The following is a 27878-nucleotide window of genomic DNA, read 5'->3' as shown; positions in this document are numbered from 1 at the left end:
GCGTCTAATAGTCATCAAAACACAGCCCGGACATCTAAAATAAGGCAAAATTTAACAGACGTCTTACCATAGTCCAAAAATAAATAAAATAAATAAATAAATGAAACATTGAAACCGTTGACTTTGATGACATGACATGATGGAAAAACTGACGTAACCAAATTTAAGTTTATTTTGGCTAAAAGTGTGTTACTGTGTGACAGTGAAATGACGACTATCATTTGTAGTCATTAAATTGATGATCAATTAAAGTCAAAATTGTTGTTTTTTTTCCAATCTGGTCAATACACTTAATATAAAAAAATCAATATATTTTGAAGCACAGCTATGCTCTGGGGATGGGTGAGCACAAGTAAAGCAATGCAAAGTGAGTTTTTATACAGTTTCAGAAATGAACACAACCCAAAATCTTGAAGTAGACTGGTATATGTATTACTTTGGGATTAAAACGACAGTGGACCTAACTACAGCAGTTTAGCAGGGGTAATATGCTTTATGAACAGTGATCCAAAGATGATGGTCCACAAATGAGTAGTCAAGTAATAGTTTACCACTGTGGATTCATATCCACACGGATGTCTTTCCATTTTTTGGTATTGTCCCAACCCTTTCAGTGCTGGCTTTAGGTCGAGCACCTTGTTTCTCCTGGGCTGTATTGACTCGGTTTTGCTCTGTCATTGTGCCAGCAGACACGGGGCTGCTGGTTCTGGAAGCTTGAGCGTTTTTTGTGTTGTATGTCTGAAAAGCCATGTCCAGTTGTTCCTGAGCTACGCGCAAATGGTGGTGTAAGCTAACCAGGTCAGATGGGATATTCTCATCAGGGCTTGTGCAATGTTGCTCTTGAACCACACTGTTTTGGTCGTGTGCGAGGATGCTGTTGGGAATGCGACCCGGTTTGTCAGATTTGATCACTAGGTTGTAACCTGGTGGAGATGCAGGAATGTTCCTCGAGTAGGGGAAGCTATACGAAGGTTGTCGGGCCTGGTTTCGACGCTTACGAAGCGTGTCGCGGAAGGCGCCGATTCCCAAATGAAACATCTCGCAGACATTAAGAAGTAGACAAAGACAGCTCACAACGTACATGATGAGCAAAAAGATGGTCTTTTCTGTGGGTCGTGAAATGAAGCAATCTACTCGATGCGGACATGGGATCTTGCTGCAGACGTAGGAGGGGTTCACGCGGAAGCCATAGAGGAGATACTGACCCGTAAGAAATCCCACCTCGAAGATGGCACGGGATAAAAGCTGAAGCACGTACATCCTCATCAAGCCTTCCTGCACGATCTTTCGGCGGCCATCGTGCTTCACTGAATTTTGGCCGTTGGCCGTATCCGCATCTGGTTTGACTTCCTGTGCATCCAAAGTGTCGTCTTGATAAATCATTGGCTCTGCATCATCATCCTCCTCTTCTAAAACCTCATCAAGGTGGTGTCCATCTCTCCACCGGCTGTGATTGTTTCTCTTCTGATGTCTCTGGTGTTTGCGCCGCTCTTCCTCTGAGGTACGGGCGATCTTATGAATGGCATAACCCAGGTACATGACAGAGGGGGTGGAAATCATGATGATCTGGAACACCCAGAAACGCATGTGCGAGAGTGGGGCGAAGGAATCGTAGCATACGTTGTTGCAGCCAGGCTGTTTAGTGTTGCAGGTGAACTTTGTCTGTTCGTCCGAGTAGATGGACTCACCCCCAACCGCTGTCAGAACGATGCGGAAAATGATTAACACAGTCAGCCACACTTTCCCCACAAACGTGGAGTGGTTGTGGATTTCTTCCAGAAGTCGAGTGAGAAAACTCCAACTCATGTTGGTGATAAAGACTTTTTACCTATGATCTGTAATAAGAGAAAAGGAGAGAAAGGTTAGCAGATAAAGTGTACACATACTGTATACAATATAAGAAAATGATATAAAATCAAGCTTATTTTTTCCCTTTCACTTACTGGTAATTTACTGGTAAATTGCAGTTAACATGTCATTTGTAAACAGAACCTTTCCAGTAAATTGGTGCTGCCAATTTACGAGTAAGAGAGGTTAGCTAAGATTACCAGTATTTTACCATAAGCGCTATGTGTGAACGAAAATAGAGATTACCGGCATTTAGAACGGATGACGTCAGACCGCGCTGACAGCTTCGAGCCAATCATAAAGTTTTTTCAGATGATGCGTTTACGCCCGTTTCCACACACACGCTGCTTAAATGTCGAGCACACTTGAAGTTAACATCCACATTTCTTCACCAAAGTTGTTTAAAACAGCTTACCATCTATTTGCCGAATAATCGACGTCTTTAGTGGAGCCTAATGTGCAAACTCAGGTTCCATTTGACGTCGCCTGTAACGCAATGTTGTTTGGTCACGAGCAACTTCGCGACCGTCAGCGTTTGCCACAGATGTGAAAACAACAAAATATGGACCGTGGATATGAAGTCATAACCCGCCATTGTTTACAAATACAAAACTGAGCTTGCAGGCCTCGCGCCACAGGTAAATTTTATGTACTTATATGAGGAGGGCATAGTAATGTTCATATTAATGTTCACTTTCAAATTGAACTTTTATCCCCAAACACTTTTTCATTATCAAAGCCTTTCAATGACCTCTTGGTAAAGATAAAATGTCTTTGAACATCCCTGGCAGATAACAAGATGTGCAGTTCTTTTTCTCTTGAAATGAAGCAGCATACACACATGGGTGTACCATTCCTTACACACATTATACCCACAAATAGGCATGGGCCGGTTTCAAGGTATACCGAGGTTTTAAACTGTCAAGGTTTCAAAACCACTAAAATGTTCTGTGATACCGTCTCCAAGGCATGAGCTGTGTTTATACAAAATTAATTAAATCATTAAATCATGTGATACATTTGATGTTTACATTTAATATACATTATGAAAATATATATTTTTTGAAAGCATATTATAATTTAAAGGCTTTATTTGTACCTGGCATTTGAAAATAACACATTTTAGTGTTGCAATGGCAATACCTGTGAAACCGTGGTATTTTTGCTAAAGGTTATTATACCAGAATCTTATACCGGCCCATGCCTACCCACAAATCATAGCACCAGTATATTAAAAAATTAAATAAAATAATTTATTTTAAGTCATAGTTAAAATTTTGCTTCCTAACGTGACCCTGAAGACAGAACTATGCCACAAAGTCTCTTGTCGGCATGAGTTTAATGTGACAAGGAACATTCTTAACAAGATCTGGCAATTGTAACTGTGAGTCTGAAGATAATAAATAAAACATAGTGATGGCATAGTATAAACCAAAATGATGTCATTCTAAACATATACCTATTGCATAATAGTAAATAAAAAGAATAAATGTTATTACTGTATGCTTAAATGTAATTTATCATTTTTATAGTGGCACTCATAAATGTAACAGACTTGGATACAGACAATGTTATTATTTTTATCATTTCTCACTCCCTAGTGAGCATGTGTAATATTACCGACACCTATGTTTGCTTCAAGATGTGTTCTTGAATTAGCAGTGCAAAGGCCATGCACTGTAAAAAAAAATCTGTACACTGTAAAAAATACTTTGCTGCCTTAAATTTTTTTGTTGAATCAACTCAGATTTACAAGTCATGTCAACAGAGATGAGTTGTCACAACTTATAAAATATATTTGAGAAAAGTCAACTTAATTTTTTAAGTTATAATAACTCACATGCAGTTATAACAACTCATCTCTAGTCAAGATAAATAACAGTAAATTGAAATGACTTGTAAATCTGAGTTGATTCAACAAAAAATTTTAAGGCAGCAAAGTATTTTTTACAGTGTAGAAATTACAATGGTATTGCAGCTGGGTTGCCGGGAAATTACAGTAGATTTAAATTTATGTTATTTACTGGAAAGAGTTTGTTCAAAGTTGAATAAATTTTAAATATTAACAAGTCTTTATCTTTACAGAATAAAAGTATACAATAACAGCCTCATGCAAAGCATTCTGGGAACCAGAAATCATCATCAAACTTTTTCTGTTTTTTGCTTCAGATTTTGTTTCCCAGAATGTTTTGCTTGATGCTGTTTTTCTAGTTTTATTGGGTAAAGACAAAGACTTGTAAATGTTTAATGTTCATTTAACTTTGAACAAAATGTTGCCAGTAATAACATACATTTAAATCTACGGTAAGTTACCGGTAACCCAGCTGCAAATTTGTACATAATTTTTTTACAGTGTGGGTTCAATGGGTTCTAATTGTTTTTGTTTTTGTTTTTGTTTTTGTTTTTTTGCAGTTGATAATGGTAATATACTTAATTAATATTGTTAATGATTTATTTAATATATTTGCTTGTACTGCAAAACTGTGAAAAGCACTGGAAATAAATTTAAATTAAGCAATCTCTTATCTCTAAACTAAGGGTTAGCAAAGGGTCATCTCAAACATAGTTGTAATTTTTTATAACCTGGAAATGTTTGCAAAACAACTGCTTTTCCTGTAGAGTAAATGAGCTAGCCTTTATTAATGTTTTCAGCATGGCATTCCCTGATGTGGGACATGCCATCTCTCATCCCAACTGAACAGATGAGAGTTGCTGGTTGCCATAGGCTCACTGTGTGTATCACAGAGGAAAGTAAAGATAACTAAAAACAGATGGCACTCACTATTGGACCGTGGACCCTTATAGCCTGAGACACCTCAGGGACAATAGGTGATTGCTTGAGCGGTCATTTTCAAGGAAAATATAATTAGGCTGTCGTGAGTCTGAATGAAGAATTCTGTTACAGGGTTTTGTAGTGCAGGGGGTTTTAAACTGGGGAAGAATATTTAAAGAGAAAATAGATAAAGCAAAAATTGAAAAAAAAAGTCTGTGTCCAATTATTTAAGTTTGTAAACAATTTGTTGTCTTCATAATATCAGAGATACTATTCACTGTATCTAACACAGTTTAAATGTTTCTTAACAAAAAAATGCACATATATTATAGGAAATAGGTCCCATGTGGGGGTCCCTGCTATCAAAAAGTTTGAAAACCCCTGTTGTAGTAGAGTACACATCCAACATCTAATGTTTATCTATTATCAAGTTATACAAATATGCATATAAAGGGTTAAATGTCTGTCAAATGTATGTAGTTCGCTAAATGTAATGTAATTGTTGCTTGAATGACCTTGTTTGGTATGTTAACAACAACCCCAAAAAATCCAGCGGTACTGAATTTCCACATAATTTCCATTATTTTTAAATGTGTTTAATTGCTTAAATTTCATTAAGAAAAATACTGTAGTAAATAGTGAATTAATAATATTATAAATAAATAAGGCTTTACAAAAAAAGTCAAAAGGGTAAAACATTTGGATAAAATAAAAAAATTACTTGAATTGGTAACACATAAAAATGTACTTTTTTCAACTTTTCATCTGAAGTGAAATTTTAAGTTGAATTTTTTTTAAATGATCCACATTTAAAGCATTCAAATGTGGGATGTTGTAAATATTTACATTATTATTTATGATCTTATTATTCTTATTTCGAAATTTGTTTGTGTGTTACCTGTTCTATCAGTAAAATGCACATGATTTTATGTCTCGATGAGACTCATGTGCATATTGTCCTTTAACACAAGAAAAAAATCAACATTTTCACTTAAGCAAAAGTAAAATGTTCTTTAAAAGTTCATTAAAAGCCTGCATTTGTGCACACCTCTTGAAAGTGCATTTAAATTGAAAGATTTCTATGCAAACTTAAATCTTTTGTGGTCAACTAAATCTCAGAGAATTATTTCTAAACTGTCTTATTATTTTTCTTCATAAAATAAAAGCATTACAAATACATAAATTAATAAATCCAATGGGCTGCTGGAAAATTCTTAACTTACGGATAGCAGAGCATAAAGAGCAATAAACTTAAATACAAATGATCACTATGATCATTTTTTGTACTATTACAAAATAAAAGCACATTAAAGGTAAAATATTTCTACTAATATCTTTCTGCTCACATTGCAGACACAGCACACACAGACCTTGGGAAGTTGCAGCAGGGAAACAACTCCAGAAGACTTGCGATCCATCCGGCCATAACTTCCAACACCGCGGCGGCCTCTCAACATTCCCTTTCAGGTGAGCTCTATGATGTGGCCGCCGCTCCACAGTCAAATAAAAAGATGACCCATTGTTATTTAACAGCCGTTACAGCGATAGTCTGAGCTAGATACAGAGCTCCCCATATCGCACATACTGTACAGCGTGAGAGTGAGTGTCTGTCTCACGCAGTCCTCTTTGAGTCTGGCTTGTTTAACACCTCCCTTCAGCCGGCAGAGGAAATACGAGGAGAATAAAACGGGGAGAGAAAGTTCCTCCAGCAGATGACCTTGTAACAAGGGTTCAAACGGCAAGATGTGAAACAACACATGCATTTTTGAAAAATATTGCAGGGTCACTATTGCAATGTTCATGTGCATTTCCCAATAAAATAATATTGGTTTAAAATCCAAAACTGAGCATTTTCGAAGATGAAAATCTTATTAGTTATAGTTAGTTCCTTAATATAGGGTTTATTTAAAAATGTTCCTGTGGCTTAATAGTAAGGGTTTAATTCCATCGAACACACCTAAAAGAAATGTGTAAGATTAAATGGATGATTTGGCTAAAAGCGTCTGCCAAATGGATTTGATTTGAGTTTTTAAGTTTTTTTGAGGTTTTGCCTCATTCTTTTATAACTATAAGTTGCCATGCTGGACCGAGCGCATTGCCACAGTGTAGAAAGTTTCTGCCAGGTATGCTCTGTCATGTCTTGTGTCATAATATTTAGATGTTCTGCCCAGGCTAGCAGCCAAGGTTAGGATGGAGACACGCACAGCACTGTGCCGTGTCTTTCCCAAGATAGTGCTTGGAGGTATAGACTGGTGTAGTAGGGGTTTCTCTTTCCAGGGAACACTGTAATGTAGGGTGTTGGCCCAGGTTCTTACACTGGTTGCGATGGGCACTTGGACTTGTTTATGGAGATTCTGTTTATATTTTTTTCTAAAGTTTTAAATAATATTTTCCTCTGGTAATTACCAGAGTGTTTATTTCTGTATCATGGTAGGGTTTATGAGAGGTCATCTTCTTCATTTACTGTACATTGAGATATCACAGATACAAGTGGACTGCAATTTAGAGGTCATACATGAAGATCACAATCTTATGGTATGAGTCATTTTATATGACAGTAAAAGAATATAGCATAATGAAGTAATGTTTTGCTGTAAAAGGTGAACTATTTAAAGGAAAACACCACCGTTTTTCAATATTGTACTGTGTTCTTACCTCAACTTGGATGAATGGATACATACCTATCTTTTTTCGGTGCGTGCACTTGGTCTTTGTGCGGCGTGTCGTGAATGTGTTGGCATTTAGCCTAGCCCCATGCATTCCTTGGGATCCAAACAGGGATGAATTTAGAAGCCACCAAACACTTCAATGTTTTTCCTATTTAAAGACTGTTACATGAGTAGTTACACGAGTAAGTATGGTGGCACAAAATAAAACGTGGCAATTTTTTAAGTGGATAAAAAATGAGAACTATATTGTATGGCGGAAGAGCACTTTGACCTTGGCGTGCAGTAACATCATCACTCCTGACTACTCCCTCTCTCGCTCAAACTTCCGCCAATAATACTAGGCTAACTGCTAACACATTCACAAAGCGCTATATTGTAATATGTATAAAGAGACAATGTCAATATCAATGCAATGCTGCTTGGTACCAAAAGTTTTTCACTTTACACTGCTAAAAAGTAATCTCAGAGAATGATGTTGCCACCAAGCCTGAGGTATCTACAGTATGGTGTATTTCAGGTCAACTTTAGTCAGGCTGTTATAAAAGTTTCTGGTTGTCACACAGTTTCTATAGAGAACTCCAGGCATTACTGAAATTGCTCTTTCTCAAAAGTTATGTTCTTGGAGCCACTTAACCAAAGATGTGTAAAGTGCTGAAGAGATTGTTGATGTCTGGACAGTTTCATCCATTTAATAGCTCTGCAGCTCTGTTAGTAATGCAGCTGGTTTCTTTGTCTGTGAAAATTGCCCTTTTTGTTCTTCTAGGTTCACTAACTCATTTTAGTTTTTGTCATGTCTCATTTCTGTTTTGTTTTTTTGTAGGAATATAATATTGTAGTTCATATAGTTTGTGTGATATTAAATATAATCCAAGGTGGGGTTATTAAAATGAAAAGTAAAGTATTCTTTCTAATTTAAGTAATGCCAGCAGCCATATCACTCTGTAGCCCAAGACTGCTGCCCGCTCAAACTAAGTAGGGTTGACCCTGGTCAGTTCTTGAATGGGAGACCTCCTTGTATTTAATCTAATTGTATTTAATGCATTCTTACTTATTAAGACAGTTTAAGAGTAGTAACCCTCACACTAAACATAAACGAAGTGTCAAAAAAGCAGTTGAGCTTGTGACGGAGTATTTCTGGGCCAAACTCACGCTTCTTTTTCCTACAAGTTTCTGAAAGTGTTTTTTCGAACGGGGGTATCCATTACAACTGATTGACCCCATATTCCTTTTATGGGCCTTACCCCCAGAAAAGCACGCTTGCCCTTTCACGTCAAGTGAAAGCAAGAACGTGCATTAGTATTGCTCCGTCGAGTAGAAGTCATCAGTATCACTGCACAGCACGCAACAACTTTGTTTTATCAAGATGGTTTGACAAAAAAGTGTGTTTGTGGATGCAAGGAGAAGAAAACTTTATTTAGCTTTCCATGTCTTAAGACAACAGTAACGTAATTGCGAATGGGTTTATGTTTGTTCCCTGGCTGCATTTCAAAGAGGATTGCTTTACAAACAAGGCTCAGTTTGATGCTGGATTTGCCACTTGTTTACAACTGATGAACTTTAAAAGACACTGTTTTGGAGTCGCAACCACAGGCGTAAGTAAATCAAAATCTCACGTTTTGGTGCAACTTACGTGCATGTAATGTAAACAACACGAACATCAGCAAACATTTTCCGCCTCAGTAGGCGTTGTACTGCACTTACGACGTTTACGCATTTTATTTTAATCAAAATAGCGGATAAACAAACAAGGATTAATTACCAGATAGAGACGTCCTGCTGTAATCATTGCTGCTGTTGTTCCTGTTGATCAATACTGACTCCGTATCCGATTCTGGATCATATTTGCAAGGCTGTATATCTGACTGTAAGCCATAGTTATTTAAAAAAAAAAAAAAAGAAGTTTTTATTAAAGTTTGATTAGTATCCAAAGGCTGCGCGTACTTGTAACTCTTCAGCTCCGCCCATCGTAAGCCTTCAAGTGTTCGTCTTTTTCCGGCAAAAAACGGAATGGCCGTTCTGTCTTTTAATGATCTGACAACACGAAAGACTCTTTGAACATATAAAAGATGAAATACTACTCTATAGGTAACCAAGATTAGATTGGCAAAAACGATGTGTGTTACATGAGCTTTAAAGGTACACAATAGGTCCTTATAATATTGTACCCCAAAAGGTACCACAGATCAATGTGTTGAATACCTATAAAGGTACAAAAATGACTGAAAAGGTATAGTTTTATAGACAGTGTAAGAAAAACAACTACTGTATTTTCTTTTTTTCATAACTTGGCTGGTGCTGCGTCTTACAGTCAGGTGCGCCTTATAAGTCAGTATGAATTAATTTTGACATTTATGAGGCAAGAGACAGCATTACTGTCTACAGCCGCGAGAGTCCGCCATATGCTGCTTCTGTAATTATGTAATTCAATTCTGTAATGTGGAATGACAAGTATGCGAACTTCACGCTAGTTGGCTTGTTCGGTTAATTTAGCCTATCCAACCTTCTAGGTAAGTTCTGTATGCTATGGTTTATCGTTTAAATCAGTGGTTTTCAAACTGGGGGCCGCGAGATGGTGCCAGGGGGCCCCAGTTTTATGACATTTTATAATATACATTCATTTATCAGGAATTCTGTGTAATTAAACCTAAAAAATAACAAGCTAACTAACCAACAGCACTACTAGGTATAATTTTATATGTTTTGTTTAATTAAAATATTACATTTTAAAACTGTTTTGTCATAAATTTTCTTTCGGGGGGCTGCGAAAAGATGCACTGTACACAAGGGGGGCCGCACACTGAAAAAAGTTGGGAACCACTGGTTTAAATAACTGATAATATTACTTTAACGTACAGACATCTATTCAGCCTGCTGTTCTGTCTGCTATTGTTTAGTTGAATAACTTGCCTTTCCAGATTAAATGTCTGTTCTTTGGCTTGGATTTTGTGAAATAATTTTCTAAATAAACCCGACGTAGTCCACTGTGACTTATATATGTTATTTCGTCTTCATGGCGCATTTTTGAATGATGCGGTCCAGAAAGTAGGTAAATTAAACTTTTAATGTAGACACTGTTTTGTAAAGTAAATTTGTAGCTTATACACTACACAATGTCAGAGCACTGCTTTGAAGAAGACACACAGTTGTCTAGAGGGAGTGCCCATCATTACTTTTGCTTTAGACTTGGTGTTGTAAAGAGGGCATTGTATGTTCAGTGAGCAGAAACTACTATCGGACATCTACAGTTCACCCATTCAGCTGGGCCTTTGGTGTCTATCTTCCTAAGGCCATGCCAGTGTGCTTATGACAGAATCTCTTGGGTCATTCTCAAGATGATCATCTCTACTAGACCTTCATAGCATTTAGGGTCCAGCTACCCTTTCATGTGTCCTCTCTTAAAGACGCAGCAGATTTATGAGGGCAAACATGCCATTGCTGCAAAATCTTTGACCTTTATATAACATGATCTACACTTCTACTTAGAGACATGTTTGTCAGTAACTTGGTAGGACATTGGATTTACAGGCAGGAAGTTGTGAGAACAAATACTGTCTTTTTAAATATATTTGATTTGGTTGTGTTTTCTTAAGCAGTTAAATATTGTTCATTATTTTAAACTAGAGAAATGCTCATTTCACACGGCAAAGTAGTTTTAGTGTTTAGTTGATGGTATTGGTGGTCACATATGTCTGGGTTTATGTAATAGATCAAGTTCAGCCATGTGATTAAGAAGCATCCATGTGACTGAAGACACCCAACACACAAGGAACTCCAAAGACCATACTGTCTCTCTCAGACACAGACAAATGCACACAGACTCAGACACTGTGCCTGGACCTATTAGCAAGCGTAGGGGCTAACCTATAGGCAGTTTGTGTAGTGTCAGTCTCATTTGTTTACATCTTTTCGTTGAGCCTGCCTTTGAGTCAATGCCCCTTGTATAGAGTTTGATGAAAACATGAGTCTACTGAGGTGACTTGGAACAAGTGCCCAGGGGTTTATGCCAACATTGCCATAGATACGTCTCTCAGTGTGGTCTCTTGTTCAGCTAGCACTTGAATCAAGTACGAAAGGACATTGCTAGAACTTGATAAAAAAAAGTTTGGTCACTGATTTGAAATGCATCCTCATATCCAAGATCTGTGACCTCAGAGTTTAAAGGTCCCGTTCTTTCGGTGTTTTTGAAGCTTTGATTGTGTTAAGAGTGTGCAGTATAACATGTGGTCATGTTTCACATATAAAAATGCAGTATTTTTCACACAATTTACTTATCTCTGTAGTGCTGTTTTCACTGTCCTCAAAACAGGCCGATGTCTTCCTTGTTCTATGGAGTCCCTCCTTCAGAAATACGTATCAAGTTCTGATTGTGTAGTTTGTTTAGTGTGCTGTGATTCGATAGTAGCTTAGCTTGCTGTTAGCTTAGCTGGCGACTGACGTATTCTATTGACGTCATTAAAGCAGTCCAAACTGGCCATTCATTGTAGGCTTTGAAAGGCGAATTCTCTTAAGAAAATATATCGGCTGGTATTACACACTGACTAAGGTTTAAAAAATGGGATCAGGAAGAATGCGAACTTTAATTGCTGGTAAAGGGGCTATTTGACTTGTTTAAAGGGGGGGTTTAATGGTATTTCAAGCATTCTGACTTATTAACACAGTTATAGAGTTGTTTCCTCATGCTAAACGTAGGCAAAGTGTCAAAAATGCAGTTGGGTGTGTTTCAGAGTATTTCTGTGCCGAATGCACTTCGCCAGGGTTCGTACAAGTTTCGGCTAATTTTTTTCGATTACGGTTCTAACTGACGTTTCAGGGGTTTTCGATACGTGTCACTTCTTTATATGGGCTTCCGCTGGAAAACTTCCCCCGGAAAACCCCGCCCAGCCGTCAGTCAGCGGGAGACGCTAGAGCTTGCTAACAGCTTATCACGCCACTCAGCTTTGTTTAATTTCAAAAGTCAACAATGGCACAACAAGAAGTGTGTTTTTGGATGTAAGGAGAAGACATCCAGCCTCATGGAAACAATGGATATAGTTTATTATCCGGATTAGCAGCGGAGTTTTGCGTGTGTGTTTGATGCGGTGGATTTTCAGAACCGGGTCATGACGAGTTACACGTGGTAAGTAAGACTTCTGTCTTATGTTGGAAATAGGCGCGTGTATATTATATAAATGACACGAACATGTAGTGAATCATAAGTTAAAAAAGTGTTGTATAGTGTTGCATGACTCGTACTCGCTCCTTTTGTGTTATAACTCCTCCTTCTTCATTTTTTCGTACGTTATCGGAAAGATTCGGTAAAGCTAATCTTTCTTTTATAAATCTGATTAAACTAAAGACTCTTCAGAGATATAAAGGATGTCATACTACTCTATAGGTACTCCAGATTAATATCAGAAATGCAGAAACAGCGTGTGTTACATGAGCTTTAAACCTTATTTGCATGCTTCCTAAAACAAGAATTGTTAAATTCATCATGGCCAACAATCAACATTTAATTCAAAATCCAATGGTTTACTCCACTTTCATAAAAAAGGAAATCCCAATAATTTCAAAATTGTTGATGTCTTTCTTTCTTCAATCGAAACAAACTTACATTTTTTGAAGAAAACATTATAGGATTTTTCTTAATATAGTGGACTTTAGTAGACCTTAACAGTTCACAGTTTCAATGCAGTTAAAAATTGCAGTTTCAATGCAGCTTCAAATGACTCTACACTGTAAAAAAAATCCGTAGAAATTGCAATGTTATTGCAGCTGGGTTGCCGGTAATTTACCGTAGATTTAAATGTATGTTATTTACTGGCAAGAGTTTGTTCAAAGTTAAATAAATTTTAAATATTTACAAGTCTTTATCTTTACAGAATAAAACTATACAATAACAGCCTCATGCAAAGCATTCTGGGAACCAGAAATCATCATCAACCTTTTTCTGTTTTTTGCTTCAGATTTTGTTTTCCAGAATGTTTTGCTTGATGCTGTTTTTTTAGTTTTACTCTGTGAAGACAAAGACTTGTAAATTTGTAATGTCCATTTAACTTAGAACAAAATGTTGCCAGTAAATAACATAAATTTAAATCTACGGTAAGTTACCGCCAACCCAGCTGCAATTTCTACAGATTTTTTTACAGTGTAACTGATCCCAATTGAGGCATAACTGTACATTCACACCGCTGAAGGCTGCCCGGTCAAGGACGCTTGTCAAAAAGTACGGGGAAGCTTGTTAACGCTTTGGCAACTCTGAAGTCTGTGTCACCATGAAATGTTAACAAAAAAAAAAACAAAACAATACATTGACATTATAAACCTTTTATAATGACAGCATTTTGGTCACATTTGGTCTTGAAAAAAATAATAATTAGCTATTATTATTATTATTTGCATCTGTGCAATTGGTTAACTCTGTGTTACTGTGAGCGAATGAAACATGAATCACGGATCAACTTCGATAGCTATCTGGGTGATTCTCACAAAACCATTGAAACACCACGGCACTAATGATTTTAGCTTTAAAATGTGTAATATAGTAACATTAAAAAGCATCAGAATTAACACAATACTGTGTTCTACCTTGCACAATGTGTGATTTCAACATAAGAATTTATAATTGGAAATTTTATCTCATTTTCTGCTGAAATTCTCATTACCGCAATGTGTCCGGCTGTGTTTGAACATGCGTTATGTTGTAATTTAATCAAATTAACACAAAAATATTAAGAAAAAAATAAATGGATGTTTTGCTAGACTACTTTAGATGACAGAAAAATATTTACTGAATATTCATGTATAATAATAATGAAAAAAAAAATAATAGGAAAATGATGTGTCCATGCCTGATGTTCTCATCCTCCGCAACACTTTTTGAGAACAGTTTAAGCACACATACAGAATTTTAATAAAGTTTGATTTTAAGTGACCAAGCACATGGACCAGTTACTTCAAGATGGCTACCAGGTAAGATCATTTTTTACAGTTAATTTGAAATATTGTCAGAATGCTTACACGACATTTTGATTATCATTACCGCAACAGATGCTTATTAAATGTTAATTTAATTAATAGAAGCATAATACTTTGATTTTAAATGCATGTGCAGAATCTCCAAATTATGTTCTTTCAGGTTTGTCATGTCATTTTGAAAATATGTCAGTGTTGATGTTTTCTGACTGTTGCGGTAATGAGATTTTTTAGGACAAATTTTTTAATTATGTTACAAAAAGTGTAAAATGATAAGTAAAAGTTTTTAAATTAATGTTCCCATTTACTCCAGACTTTGTTTTTCAATGTCTGGTGGGAAAAAAAGTAAATTTAAGCAATTTTTACATTTTCATGCTTGACATTTTTAAAACCAAGTTTTCGTGAGAATCACCGACCTACTCTTCCTTTGATGTGACTATATGGATTCGCACATCATGATAGCGATGCCTAAATGATACACTGTGCAGTCCTCCTGGCAAGACACAGACACAATTGAGTATCTATCAGTACTAGTTAAAATATTATGAATCATCATCATCAGCATGCACTTCACAAACTATATCAGCTATTTTATCCCATGCCTCGTTTGTAACTTTGTAACTGGTCCCTATGAAAATAAAGTCATATCATAAATTATAAGAAACCCAGCAACAGCGATTATCAATTTCTCCTTCATTTTCTCGGAACTAATGTTTTGGTAGGAGGGAAAGTTTACATCAGGGATGGGCAACTTTGATAATGCCGAGGGCCGGCATTTTTCTCCTTTATAACAAGGGGGCCAGAACCACACGCACAATTTACATCATTCTTAATTTCCTTTTATTAAGAAACCACAATATACAATTAACCTGTCTTTAAAGATTTTAACTATAAAACTTAGCAATTATGCTAATTCTAAATCATAACTTTATTTTCAGTGGACAAGCATTTCAGATAAAACTTCTTAACTGCATTGCTTTAACATCTGTAACAAGCAAGGCACTTTTAAATTAGTAGGGGAGAGCGGGGTATGTTGTCACACTTTTCACACTGTCTAACATTTACTGAGCACCATACATCAAAATGGTATAAATCTCATACCAAATGAAAGAAGGAAGTCTTGGGCACATATGTTGTATTCATAACATCTTTATATCTTATCTCATTACAGAGTTGTAGACTGTTGAATAGTGACTGTGCACTTGTGACAATTTGCCCCATCGGAGGGTAAGTTGTCACACTAGGGCGGGTAAGTTGTCACACTAGATTATCTAAAAATAAGAACACAACTACTTAATTGTGAATATTGATTTTAATTTTTAAACTCAAACCAAACTGGAAATATAAACATCCGTGCCTGGAGAATCTGGAAAAACAATTATTTCAATCCAAATAATGCACATTTCAATTAAGTGGCAAGACCACTTTACTTTGAACTTTGGTTCAAATGTTCTATGGCTTTCACATAAAACCAGATAACTGAATGGAACGCTGCAGATAACTTGCTTAACTTAACATGTTTAACCTCTGAACAAAACAGATGCCCTGTATGACTAATAGGACTCATCTCCAGAATCACAATTCTGACACACATAAATTGCCTGGCCTGAGGTGCAAGCATCATGGGCCCAATTGTTGCATTTTACACATTTTACCCAGGTCTCCTTTGGACGACTCTTTGAAAATGGCTCTACACAGACGAGGCAGAAGCACTCTTCATCATCTGATGATGACTCTTGCATGATTTTTCTTCTTTTAGCTGCCTTGTTTTTCATCGGTCCAGATTTCTGCTTCCCTTTCTTTTGAAACAGCTTTTTGCTAGATTGAGGCTTATTCTTTTCTATATCATGTTTTCTGAGCATGTTCGATGTGTTTGTTTGTACAGGGGCAAGTTGTCAGATGTGACGACTTGCCCCAAAGTCATTGAGACAACTTGCCCCATACTTGTGTGCTAATGTTGTCTAAATCTCAAGTTTAGCTCATCATATCACTTTAGCTAAAGTATCAAAAGACACTTTACGGTCTCCTCTATTTTGTGCAAAATAATCATTTTAAACATTCACACCTAACAAAGTTGTATTGCATAAAATGTAAAGTGATTTTTTTTTTACTTTTTAAGCAGAAAAATAAGAAAATTGTGCTAACCTCAGATTACAGTGATCTTGACCACATGTGAACAGGAAGTTCACTATAGAAGAAGAAGTCACATAAAGTGGCTATTTGATTTTTGAGATAGAGCCTCTAGTGTTGGAGTTATTAACAGTGTGACAACTTACCCGTGTGACAACTTACCCCGCTCTCCCCTATAGAGGAGTTTCTCATCCCGCCCTTAGAGAACAAAATTATTTGAAATAAATAACACATAAATTCAAAACAAATGTATATAAAAAACGTTAATAACAACGTATTTTACTTTTCAAATCTGAGAGCAATTCTGGCCCGAGTACGACCCATCACCCAACCCAATGGCATTGGTTTTAACCCGACTGGACCCGAATGTAAACTGACGTGTGTGCAGGCTGCAGCCCCGGTGGCCTCGCAACAAATTTGGCGAGCTGCTCCATTTGTTTATATGACGATGACACCAAGGTAATCGCTAAAATTTACATTTAAAAATATCTGACATGTCTGAACGAAAATTAATCTATCGCCAGCCACACAATGTCGCAAGCGCTCTTGCAAACAGAGGAGAGGTTTGAAAAGGACATTGACACACACATGCGAGAGTTCAGGGCTTATCGGGTCCGTTCGGCAAAAACACATTCATTTTAAATAACCAGAGACCGGATTATTGTACCCGACCCGTGTCCGAGGCATGCGTAAAATTTTTTAGACCTGAACCTGATCGGGTCTTGGGTCGGACTCCGTGAAGACCTCTTCTTCACATAAGCCCAAACACGGGACTATGCTTACTGTGAGGATCCGCGGGACCTAGCGCCCCCTCCTGGTTGGGAGTATGTACGTCCTAATACAAAAATCATCATTTTAAAAGTATTTGATTAAGTATAATATGGTCCAGCTGGCCATATTAGAATTTAACCCGGGCCGCCAGTTGCCCATCCCTGGTTTACATCATATATTTCTCTGGAATCAGCCAGCGAAGAACGTCTAGACTATATTCCGATTGGTTGCTGGCTTTTGCCGCTGCTTGCCGCTGAAGCACGTCATAGCTCATTACCATAAGGTTGAGCTTCTTCCAACTTTCTCACTGATTCTCTGGTCGCTGAAAACAGCCAAAACGCGATGCTGATGGATTTGACGCTCCTTGCAGTTGAGAGAAGCCAGCTTCCATTGTAAATGAATGACTTCCGGTAACTTTGGAAGCTCAAGTCTGCGACGGTGTGTACGTACAGTAAGGGTCTTATCTAATGAGATGATCATCATTTTCGCCAAAAAACAAGCCGTGTGACGCTCCAGCGCGACCTTACATATTCGAAAGGTCATGCGTTACATACGTGAAACGCACACTTGCAGACCATTTTAAACAATAAATTGACACAAAGACATGAATTAGTACCATTCCACATACAACAGCGTAGTTTCGCATACGTCATGTGTGACCTTTTTATAGACTTTACTGACAGGTCTGTCTTCAGGGTCAAACACAATTCCCCCAGTTGTTCCAGTAAGCAATTTTTTTTACAAAGTTGAAGTCCTCACAGAGGAGAAAAGGGAATATGATTTGTTAAGGAAAAATATTTTTTAGTATGTACAATGATTTATGAATGTGGAAATTAAAAAATGTAAAATGTTATTTTGAAACTGATTTCTTCATAAGATTGATTTAGTACTGTTTTATTATCATATTTCAGACATGACCGCCTGATAAAAACATTAACTGTAAAATACATTCAGAACAGATATATATCTCCCAGAATATTCTGGTAGTTAGGAACATTTTGTCATAACTCAACATCTGCATATGTCAGATGAGAGAAAAAAAATGTGAGAGGTTTTCCAGATAATAGTCTATTTTCCATTTCCTTTGGCCCAGTTAAAGAGAGAACGCTGTTTTATAAACAGCAGAGTATAACTGGATAGCCAGCTGGATTAAATAATAACAGTAATATGACATTTTAGAGACATCAGCATTTAAATATATAATATAATATATTTACATGTTCTGAAGAATATTAGAACAGTGCTTGCCCATACAAGACTCACTGTCACTCGAGTCCTTTCCTTTCACTTGCACTCTAAAAATGCTTGGTTATTTTCAACCCAGCATTGGGCCCAGTTTTTGGGTTATATTTACTGAGTGCATGTTAAAGGTCACAACAGTGAAAACAGAGATAAGTAAATTGTGTGAAAAAGAATGTGTTTTTTACATGTGAAACATGAACACATGTTATTTTGCGCACTGTAAATACAAGCAAAGCTTCAAAAACACAGAAAGATTGGGACCTTTAATATTTGACCCGACTATGGGTTAAAACAACCCAGCAAATTACAAAATAGGTTAAATTACAACCAAACAGGTTTCGTTTATCCCATTTTGACACAGTGCTGGATCTTTTGGAGTGTGTTTTATTATTCAGCAATCTAAAATGGAAGTCTCAAAATGTCTTGAAATGTGCAGCTTTGTTTGACGCGTTGGCGTCATTTCTGTACTGTAACAGGAAGGTAGGCTGGGACATTCTGAATGGCTTCTCCTCTTTTTGGAGTAACAGGTAGCGTTTAGTTTACCTCACAGCATAAAATCTAAGGCAATGTTTACATTAATGCGTTTATCCTTTAAAACGTTTACGCCTTTCATCTACACTACATCACCATTTTCGACCCTCATAAACAGATTCGTTCGCAAACGCTGCAGACCCTGTTTTAGTTTGAGAACTCAGACGTTGCTCTGAGTGTAAATGAACGTAGACGGAGTCTTATGTAAACGAACAGCTGATGTTAACGTGACAGCGCATCATTTTCAAAGTTAAAATTATTTTATTCAGGTAAATGGAGGTTTGCAACGGAGGTTTTGCCAAAAATAGTAAACATCTACCAACCAGCTATTATAAACGCCATATCAGATTGTTTTAACATTTATCCTTATAGATAAATTCTGTTTTATATTTATGTTTGAGTATTGTTGGGTTTGAATATTGCTGTAATGTTGTTTCTTTTTTGTTTAAATTTAGTTAGCTTATTACGAAATATAGACTGTAATTTTAAACGCCATATAGGGCGTTGTAAAGGCCAATATGAAGGGAGAATTGTAATGGGTCAGACATTATTTTCGAGTTTAATTTAAGTTTTGTTTTCTACTTTCATATAATTTGTCTCTTAATTTTATTCGATGTTTTGTTGATAAGGTTTGTGAACATAAATTAATAAAAACAATAAACTCAACGTCATTAATAGTTAATGCTCGTTTAGCCGCTTGCACTTTTAGCTATTTCTGTGTTGCTAGCTGAGGACGTGCACGGACCTCGCACACTTTTAAAAATGAATGCAATAAGCATTTCTGTAGGCTAAAGCAATACTTCATCTCTTACTATGTTTGATCGAAGTTTGCATTTGCTGAAATTTATTTTTGCTTCAAGTTCGTTTAGTACTGTTCACTTAATGCTTTTTTTTAAATCATAAAGACCTTTCTGTTTAGATATAAAATCTAAATTAACCTATTAATCATATGAATATGTTGTAGGGGGGAGCTAGAACAGTATAAGACTTTCCCAAACACATTTTTTGTCAGGACTCTGCCTTGAAGTCTTGTTTAATTTGTATTATGTCATGGTGGCAGAGTTCCGGCAGTCCCTGGCCTTGTGTGGAGGTTCATGCCTTGTTTTTGTGTTTGGCATGTACCTCCGGTGTCTTGTCATTTGTCCCCGCTCCCTCGTTCCCCTGCTTATTGTTAATTATTACTTATTCCCATCACCTGTTCCCCGCTCGTTATCTTGTTTGGTTTGCTCTATTTAATGTCAGTGTTTCTTTAGTTCTGTGCAGGATCATTGTGTTGTGTCGTGTTACTCGTGTAGTTATTCGAGTCAGAGTCAGAGTCAGAGTCAGAGTCAGAGTCAGAGTCAGAGTCAGAGTCAGAGTCAGAGTCAGAGTCAGAGTCAAGTTTAGTGTTATCTGTCAGTGTTTCATGTTTTGTACCCCATTGTGGGTTTTTGTTTTGTCAAATAAAGTGTTTTCTGTTTTCCCCGACATCGTCTGCATTTGGGTTCATCTGTTCCTGCTAATCCTCACATTTTTATATGTTCAAAAATAGTGTCTGTTGTAGTTGCCGGCAAATGATCCAGGTATGAATTTTTGTCAATATCGCACATCCCTAGGCTGCATAAACGCGCAAAGGTAAGCTATTATTAGAGTAATAAGTTATTTTACACTTTTATGCGCATGTCCAGTTACGTGATTGGTCATGTTTCATGCATTTATGGTGGTGTATAGTCTGGATAAAGATTCTTTTTAAAATGCCAGTATAAACGAGGATCGTTTTCATTTTAAAATGTCATTTTAAAACGCAAATGCTCTAATATAAACAGGGCCTAATTAGATGCTTTAGTGCACAACACTGTTAACCCAGATATTGTCTTTACTTAAACAATGAAGCTGTAATCATCACTTAATAATTTGTGTTTTGAAGCCAAAGCTTAAAAAGTTTAGTTGATTTAACTTTTTTAAGCTTACAAAATCCATTAAACTAAAACATTCAAATAAAATGAACTTAAAATTTTTAGTTCATGTTGTGAGGAATACCCATAATCTTAATATTTATGATTATTTTCTGCTTTTTCACAGAATAAAAACTTCCATGTAAGGGGACCCTCTGTGTATGTAGATAAAAGCGTCTCATTCTAAGATAATAAACACATAACGGTTCATTATGAAAGGTCTTTATACACACCTGATAATATAGTTTCTATATTATTTTGCATTCCTGTCAAGAGATCCTTCTAAAAATCACACACTGCACCTTTAAAGTCAGTCATTAATTTTGTGTTATAATACCAGTTATAACATCAAAAGTAATATAAAGCGGTAAAAACTAAAGTTATAGGCAACAGGTTTCCTCGCAAATTTCTAGTAATGTCAACTAATCCGGGTTAAGAGTGCAGGAATATTAGACGAAATTAAAACATTAAGTCCATTCAACTTAAAATTGTTGTTAGAATAACTTATATGTTTAAGTAAAGTTTACTTAAAGTTATTAAGTAATCATTACTTAATTTTTTTTAGGGCAACAAGTTTGCTTCGTTTTAAAAAAAATAATAATTTACAGTGAATGATGTCATATAGATCATTGATCTTTATATTGGTAGATTGGTAGATTAAGAGACAAGTTTTGAATAAATGGGAATTTTGTCGATGTTTGTGAATCGCACACTGGTTTATAGAAACACTGTAATAAATATGCAGCATTTTTGAAAAATCAACATATAGTTTTATGTTACTCTAACTTAAAAAATAAGTTAAAAAATAACAATTTCAACTTGATTTTATGAATTATGTAAATTTTTCACAAGCCAAAACCTAAAATTGTAGGTTGAATTGAGTTGCAAACCAAGTTGTTACAGTGTATCCTTAAGGCTAACAAATTCCCACTGAAAGCCAGAATTTTTCAATTTTGATTTTAAGATGATACAGATTAGGCACAGATTTTGACTAGTGTTGTTTTCGTCAACGATGACGATAACGAAATGATTTCGTTGACGCACCTATTTTTATGACGCTAACGCGACGATGACTAGCTAAAAATGTCTCTAAGGTGATGAAAACATGACGAGACGCTTTCAAGTTTCCGTTGACAAGACGAGACGGAACGAAAATGATTATAAGTCTGACGTTCATAATGTATGTCATTTCTGCCTATTTTGCGTGAAATCTGTCTGTTTTTAGCTAAAAAGTATCAGCAATGCTGCCGCTTCCTATCCTTGTTTTGGGTCAACTCAGTCTCATTTACGCTCACGCCCACCACCGGGCTGCCGCCATGCCACGCACGCGCACCAGATTTCAAACAACAACAACACACCTGCGGCTGTGGCGAGTTCGAAGGACCGTAGCGTTGACGCCAATAAACGGAAACGACGAGATGATTTATGGACATACTTTCAGTATAATCCATCAGACAGAAAAACGGAATGCATATTGGGAGACGACGGTAAATGTGGCCACAAACTAGGTGGGAAGAATACCACCAACCTAAAGCGGCACCTGAATGCTCATCACAGCCCTCATGGACAACCTTAATGCACATTTTAATTGTATTAAATACACCACACTTTTTTTACTAAAATTGACTTAAACTTGACTAAAACCTTTTTGCATTTTCGTCGACTAAAACTTGACTAAAACCTTTTTGTGTTTTCGTCGACTAAAACTTGACTAAAACTATAAATTTTATAAGTGACTAAAATGTGACTAAAACTAAAAGCATGTTCGTCCAAAAGACTAAGACTAAAACTAAAAGGGCTGCCAAAAACAACACTGATTTTGACCTTTGCTTTATCAAGCAACATTATGAAAGTGACGTATTTGTCAATGTATGGTAACCCATATGTCACCTCTGCATTTAACCCATCCAGTGAATAGTGAACACAGGCAAACCCGGAGCAGTGGGCAGCTATATCACTGCAGCGCCCGGGGAACAGCTGTGGGCAAGGCACCACAGTCGCAACCCACCAGTTGTGTGCCTCGAACCGGCAACTTTCAGGTTACAAGCCCAACAATCTAGCCACTAGGCTACAAATGCCCTTATTTATTCCCTTCAAAAATGCTTTAAGCATAATGTTTATATTTGTCATGATCCTTTAATAATGGCCCTCATAATATACCCAACTAATACAGAAAATGAGCATCCAACCACCCTGACTTGCACATGTTGTGTGCAACCGGCAAACACACAAAGACGTACAGTACAGATGCAGGAACACAAACTCAGCATTCAGATGCGCACACTTATCAAGTTGTTTTCAACACTCAACTTTAGGATGCCTGAGGTTCTTAATCTTTCACATGATCTTGTCAAAAATTTCCATGTCATGTGGGGGGCAAAGCACAGCCTCGGAGAGTCTCCGAGCTCTCAGGGTCATCAGAGTTGCCATGGCAACACAGGACCACATCTCCTCCTCACAGGCTCCCAGTCTGTACTACCAGTGCCAGAGCCGCAGTGTTCTGGGCCAACTCGTGCCCCCGGCCTCCCCACTTCAGCTCTGACAGTAATAATTGCCATCATTGACCAAGATCATTATGCTTAGGCGATCATACATGTTGATGAGGTCATAGTCTCATGATGAGAGTTTACTGAACAGCTCGTGTTACTGTATGATGCTAATTAAGTTAATTCTCTTAGTTTGTGAAAGATTTAAGTGTAGGGCATTTATGCAGTGATGTATTTCATGCACTTGCAAATTATTGTTTTTTGAAAGTCATATTACAGTGATGAGAAATGCATTTGGCAGTGATGTACATTTTATTCAAACAATACAGTTCTTAAGTACTTCATGGGAATTGAACCCATGACATTTGCAATTTTGCAACGCAAGGTGGGCTAATGCATTTGGTTGGAATAAATGGTAAGAGACCAGCAGGTGACCAACAGGTTGGCCTTGAGCAAGGCATCTTTCCCCCTAGGTTCCCAGGCATTGCAGAGATGGTTGCTCTGGGTGTGTTTTCACGACTTGCAGTGCGTGTGTTCACCACTCACTAGGATGGGTTAAATGCAGAAGTCACTTCCCAAGTATTGATCACCATACATTGGCCACTATGTCACTTTCAATACTCTACAAATTGAGCTAGGGCAGTAAATGGTTTGTTTATGGTGGACAAATGACACATGAGACCACAGACAAGCGTAATGTTATTAAAAATAGATGTGATTTTTTGCACAAATTAGGCAAAACCAAATAACATGCTTTACATCACATCTTTCCCATTCCCAGATTTATCTATTATTAATAACTCCAACCACTAGATGGCAGGCCTGTATAATGTAGATTAGACAGATCCATGAGTGAGACTACATTTCTCTACACTTTTTTTTACTGTCATTCAGATTATTTTTTATAAGATTATCAGCCACGTATCCACAATAAATCTCCTTAATACATAACTGATTTAGCAAATATATGATATAAAATAACATGCCTACATATTTTAGTATTTAATGTTAAAAACATGAGTTATTTCATAAAATAACAGGATTTGGAGCACGCAAAATTAAACAAAAACAAATTATTGTCAAACCGCTAGAAACCTTGATAACAAATGTTTGGTAAACAACACCTTTTTGGGGATCACTATTAGCTAACATTATATAAATAGCTTGCTTTTTGCTTACACAGGTCAGTAACAAGCATATTAATAGCACATAATGCAAACCAAGCAGTTAAAAATACAATAAAGCAAAAACAAAATATAATTGTTTTTTAGTTACTTTAAAGGCAGGGTATTTAATTTGATCCAGAAACATTTTTAAAAGTCTCCTCACATCCTGATAGCAATCACTATGTTAAGTTGTTTAAATGTATTTGTAGAAATTTATGTCATCTGTGAAGGCGTAGGACCAAAAAATGTTCAACCAATCATAGATCTCCGTCTGAACAGACATTGCCTTTTTTGTCTCTCATCCGTAAGCGTAATTTGAATGCCACCATGCAGCCTGTTCACGCAGACACCATAAGTCATCGGCGCGTTCACATGCCCTCACCTCCCGTCTGTAAACAGAAGGAGAATGGCAAACTTTTCTGCTGAATTGACAACCTTGCACAGGAGCCACAAAACGAAAGACATGTTGAAAATTAGTAATTAGTGAACTGAAAAACTGAATTACTCTACCAGTTACTGTATATCAAAAGTAATTAGTTACTAAGAAAAGTAACTTTTAAGTTACTTTTATGTCTGCTTTTTAAATGTAAATATGAACAGTACTGAACAGTCAAACAATAAAATGATATGGATGGGCTATTTTACACGTAAGACTCTAATATATCACATAGTGAAGGAGCCTATTTTGCTTTAGATTCAACCTTTGAATATTTTTGTTAGAAATTATCTTAATATGTAAACTTACTTTATTTATGTATATCATTTAGATCATTTAGACAAATATTCTGCATGTTTACAAAAATATATGTAAGCAATAAGGCACGAGAGGCTGTGCTATATCGTGAATAAGTAACGGATGAAGGGCGTTGTTAGGCACGACGTGAAGCGGAGTGCCTGCAACCCCTTCAGCCGTCACTCATTCACGATACAGCACTTGCCTCGAGTACCTTATTGCTTTTATAAAACGGTTACCACACAATATTAAAGTAAAAAAAATATTAGTGCAACTTTCATGAAGTTAAATCAATAAAAGCATTCCTTCCGCTAGAAAAAATAGTCCCTGACTGCGAACAACAACATGAAAGCTCAAATAAAAACAACAAACTGTTCTCAGACTTTGTCTCATTATATGTTTATGTGTTGCTAAGGGTGTTGCTAAGGGCGCAGTGATATTAAATAGAACCGTTGGGTGAAGCGGTCATAGCAGTGTTTTATCATGAATAAAGCACACCTATTGACCAATCAGAATCAAGGATTGGAACTAACCGTTTTATAAAATGTGTTAAAATTGTGTACTGTCTCTTTAAAAAAATTTCTGATTTCATATTTATTTTAATAAGTTAGAAACGTCTCCGCTGTGTCCTGCTGACAGGCTCGGTGCTTTTTTACCTTGCTAATGCTACATGATAAAAGTGGTATAAAAAGATTTGAGCTGGTCTCTACTTGAGGGTGCAATTCATGCTTTAAGTATATGCATGAGAAATGTGCAAAGAATTACAGTATGTATGTGTGCCACAAGAATAGTAAAGTCAAAAAGCAAGAAATTATTAAAATCTGTTACTTGCTAACCATTGTACATGATGTCACTCATTCACATGTGAAGAGGGCATTTACTTGTGAATGAAAGTAAAGGTCATAATACACTAATTGCTTTGACACAGCATTACATAACACCTCAGCAACGTAATAAATAAAATAAAAAATGTAAAGGAAAAAATGTGTGAGTAAAACCACATACAATAGAAGAGAGCTCAGTCTTAACTGTACCCCATAAAAAAATACTATGTTTTATTTTATTGGCAAAAAAGTTTAGGGCTAGCTGCCTACAATCATAACTCTTGCGTATTTTTTACTCTACACTGTACATTTTTGCACTTTAATTTAATAAGCAAAACGTTTAGTGCTAGCTGCCAAACTTGTTGGTGAATTGTTAGAGTCGGTAGCATATATTTTTTGTCAATTTAAACCCTATACAACAAAGAATTTAGGTCACATGGTTTAAACAGGTTAATGTCCTGAAGTAACGTAGTCTTCTGTTATCTCACCTAATAAAAATGATCTATAAAGTAATGGGAATACAGCACTTAGCAGATTTCCCGATGAATATCAAGGACATGACTACACACTCACTGTATACATGTTTGTACTTTGTGTCTTCACTGGCATTTGAAGCCATGACCTTGATGTATCCACCACCAGTTGAGCAACAGTAACCCTTGTGAATAATGTTTTATAGACATTATCTTTTAAGAGGTTCTATATCTTAAAAAAGCTAATTATGTCGTATCTCAGTATTGTGTTAGCCAGATGAAGGTCATGGGTTTAAATCCAACCTTGAATGCACTTTAAATAGTTTTAATTAAAGAGTCTACAACATTCTATTGTAAAGCGCATGTGAGAAAGAGAGAAAGCGAGAGGAGAATAGCGAGTGCTACTGAGTTACAGGAAATGAATGAAAGCACAGATCCTTTTGAATTTGTGTTGTGTGAGTCTGGGCACAGTGACAAAAGTAAGCCTTAGATTACTGGAATGAATCAGATCTAATCTATTTGTTGATCTGTGAAAACATATGTGACATGCATGCCAGAACTGACTCAATTTCGAGTATACTTTCAAAAATTTCAAAAACTGTAAAAAGAAACCATCTAGTTGCATTGAGAAACAATATTTACACTAAAAGTAAATAGATTTATATAGTCTTCTAGATTTGTGCATTAACGAAAGAAAATGCATCACCAGAAATATTTAAAAAACTGTTGAAGACACTTGTTGACATGCACATCAAACACCGACAAATAGACTGAAAAGTAAACCTACCTCTCCATAATGAAGGCAGATCAGTATCGACAGGATATGTGTTTGTAGAACTGCCAGGAATGGATTATGAACCTCGATCACCATTGCAGGGCGAAAGGATGGACAATGGATCATTTTCCTCAAAACCCCTCACCACCAAGTACAAGCAGTGACACTCAGGAGACACCACTGGCCAATAGATGCATTGTTCTCCAGCTATCTCGGCATGAAAAACTATTTGTGTGCGGCTTTCATTGTGCTTTCTTTATCCAGATTCAGTCACTGCGCTACTTTCTTTGCTACACCTTGAAGCCAGTGATAAGCGGTTAGAAGAAAACTGAAAATGTAGGAAAGTCTTATTGAAGACAGCTTGTATATCATACAATCATAGTTAAATCTTTCGAAAAAACATTTTGTATAATTTGTTTAGGCAGACCCCCCCCCCCAAAAAAAATGCATTGCCAAATCACTGCAATTTAATACATTACTGAGCAATAACAAATAAAAGGTAAATATACCATTCTGCAATTCCTAATGTAGAACAAAGAAGAAAACTGACATAAGCTGTTTAACATCAG

General features: G+C 36.5%; 1 protein-coding gene across 2 annotated transcripts; it reads right to left on the bottom strand.

Annotated features, from left to right (window-relative positions):
* Positions 1-149: 149 nt before the first annotated feature.
* On the bottom strand, positions 150-27495 carry gjc2 (gap junction protein gamma 2). 2 transcript variants are annotated; one of them, XM_055203069.2, is made up of 2 exons: positions 27322-27495; positions 150-1835 (listed from the first exon to the last, which is right to left on the bottom strand). In XM_055203069.2, exon 2 carries the CDS (start codon positions 1804-1806, stop codon positions 562-564), a length of 1245 nt encoding a protein of 414 aa, XP_055059044.2. In that variant the 5' UTR covers positions 1807-1835; positions 27322-27495; the 3' UTR covers positions 150-561. The 2 variants fall into 2 exon arrangements, with proteins under 2 accessions (XP_055059044.2, XP_055059045.2); XM_055203070.2 differs by lacking the exon at positions 27322-27495 and adding an exon at positions 5992-6807.
* Between the last annotated feature and the right edge of the window lie 383 nt (positions 27496-27878).

The sequence above is a fragment of the Misgurnus anguillicaudatus genome, chromosome 2 (assembly GCF_027580225.2).
Source record: "Misgurnus anguillicaudatus chromosome 2, ASM2758022v2, whole genome shotgun sequence".
In the NCBI taxonomy this organism is placed as follows: domain Eukaryota; kingdom Metazoa; phylum Chordata; class Actinopteri; order Cypriniformes; family Cobitidae; genus Misgurnus; species Misgurnus anguillicaudatus.
The sequence above is the reverse complement of the archived record's forward strand: the minus strand, read 5'-3'. Positions and strand labels throughout refer to the sequence as shown.

What these genes read in the sequence shown, in the direction of transcription:
- gjc2 (XM_055203069.2), bottom strand. Translation starts at nt 1,806, where the DNA reads ATGAGTTGGAGTTTTCTCACTCGACTTCTGGAAGAAATCCACAACCAC.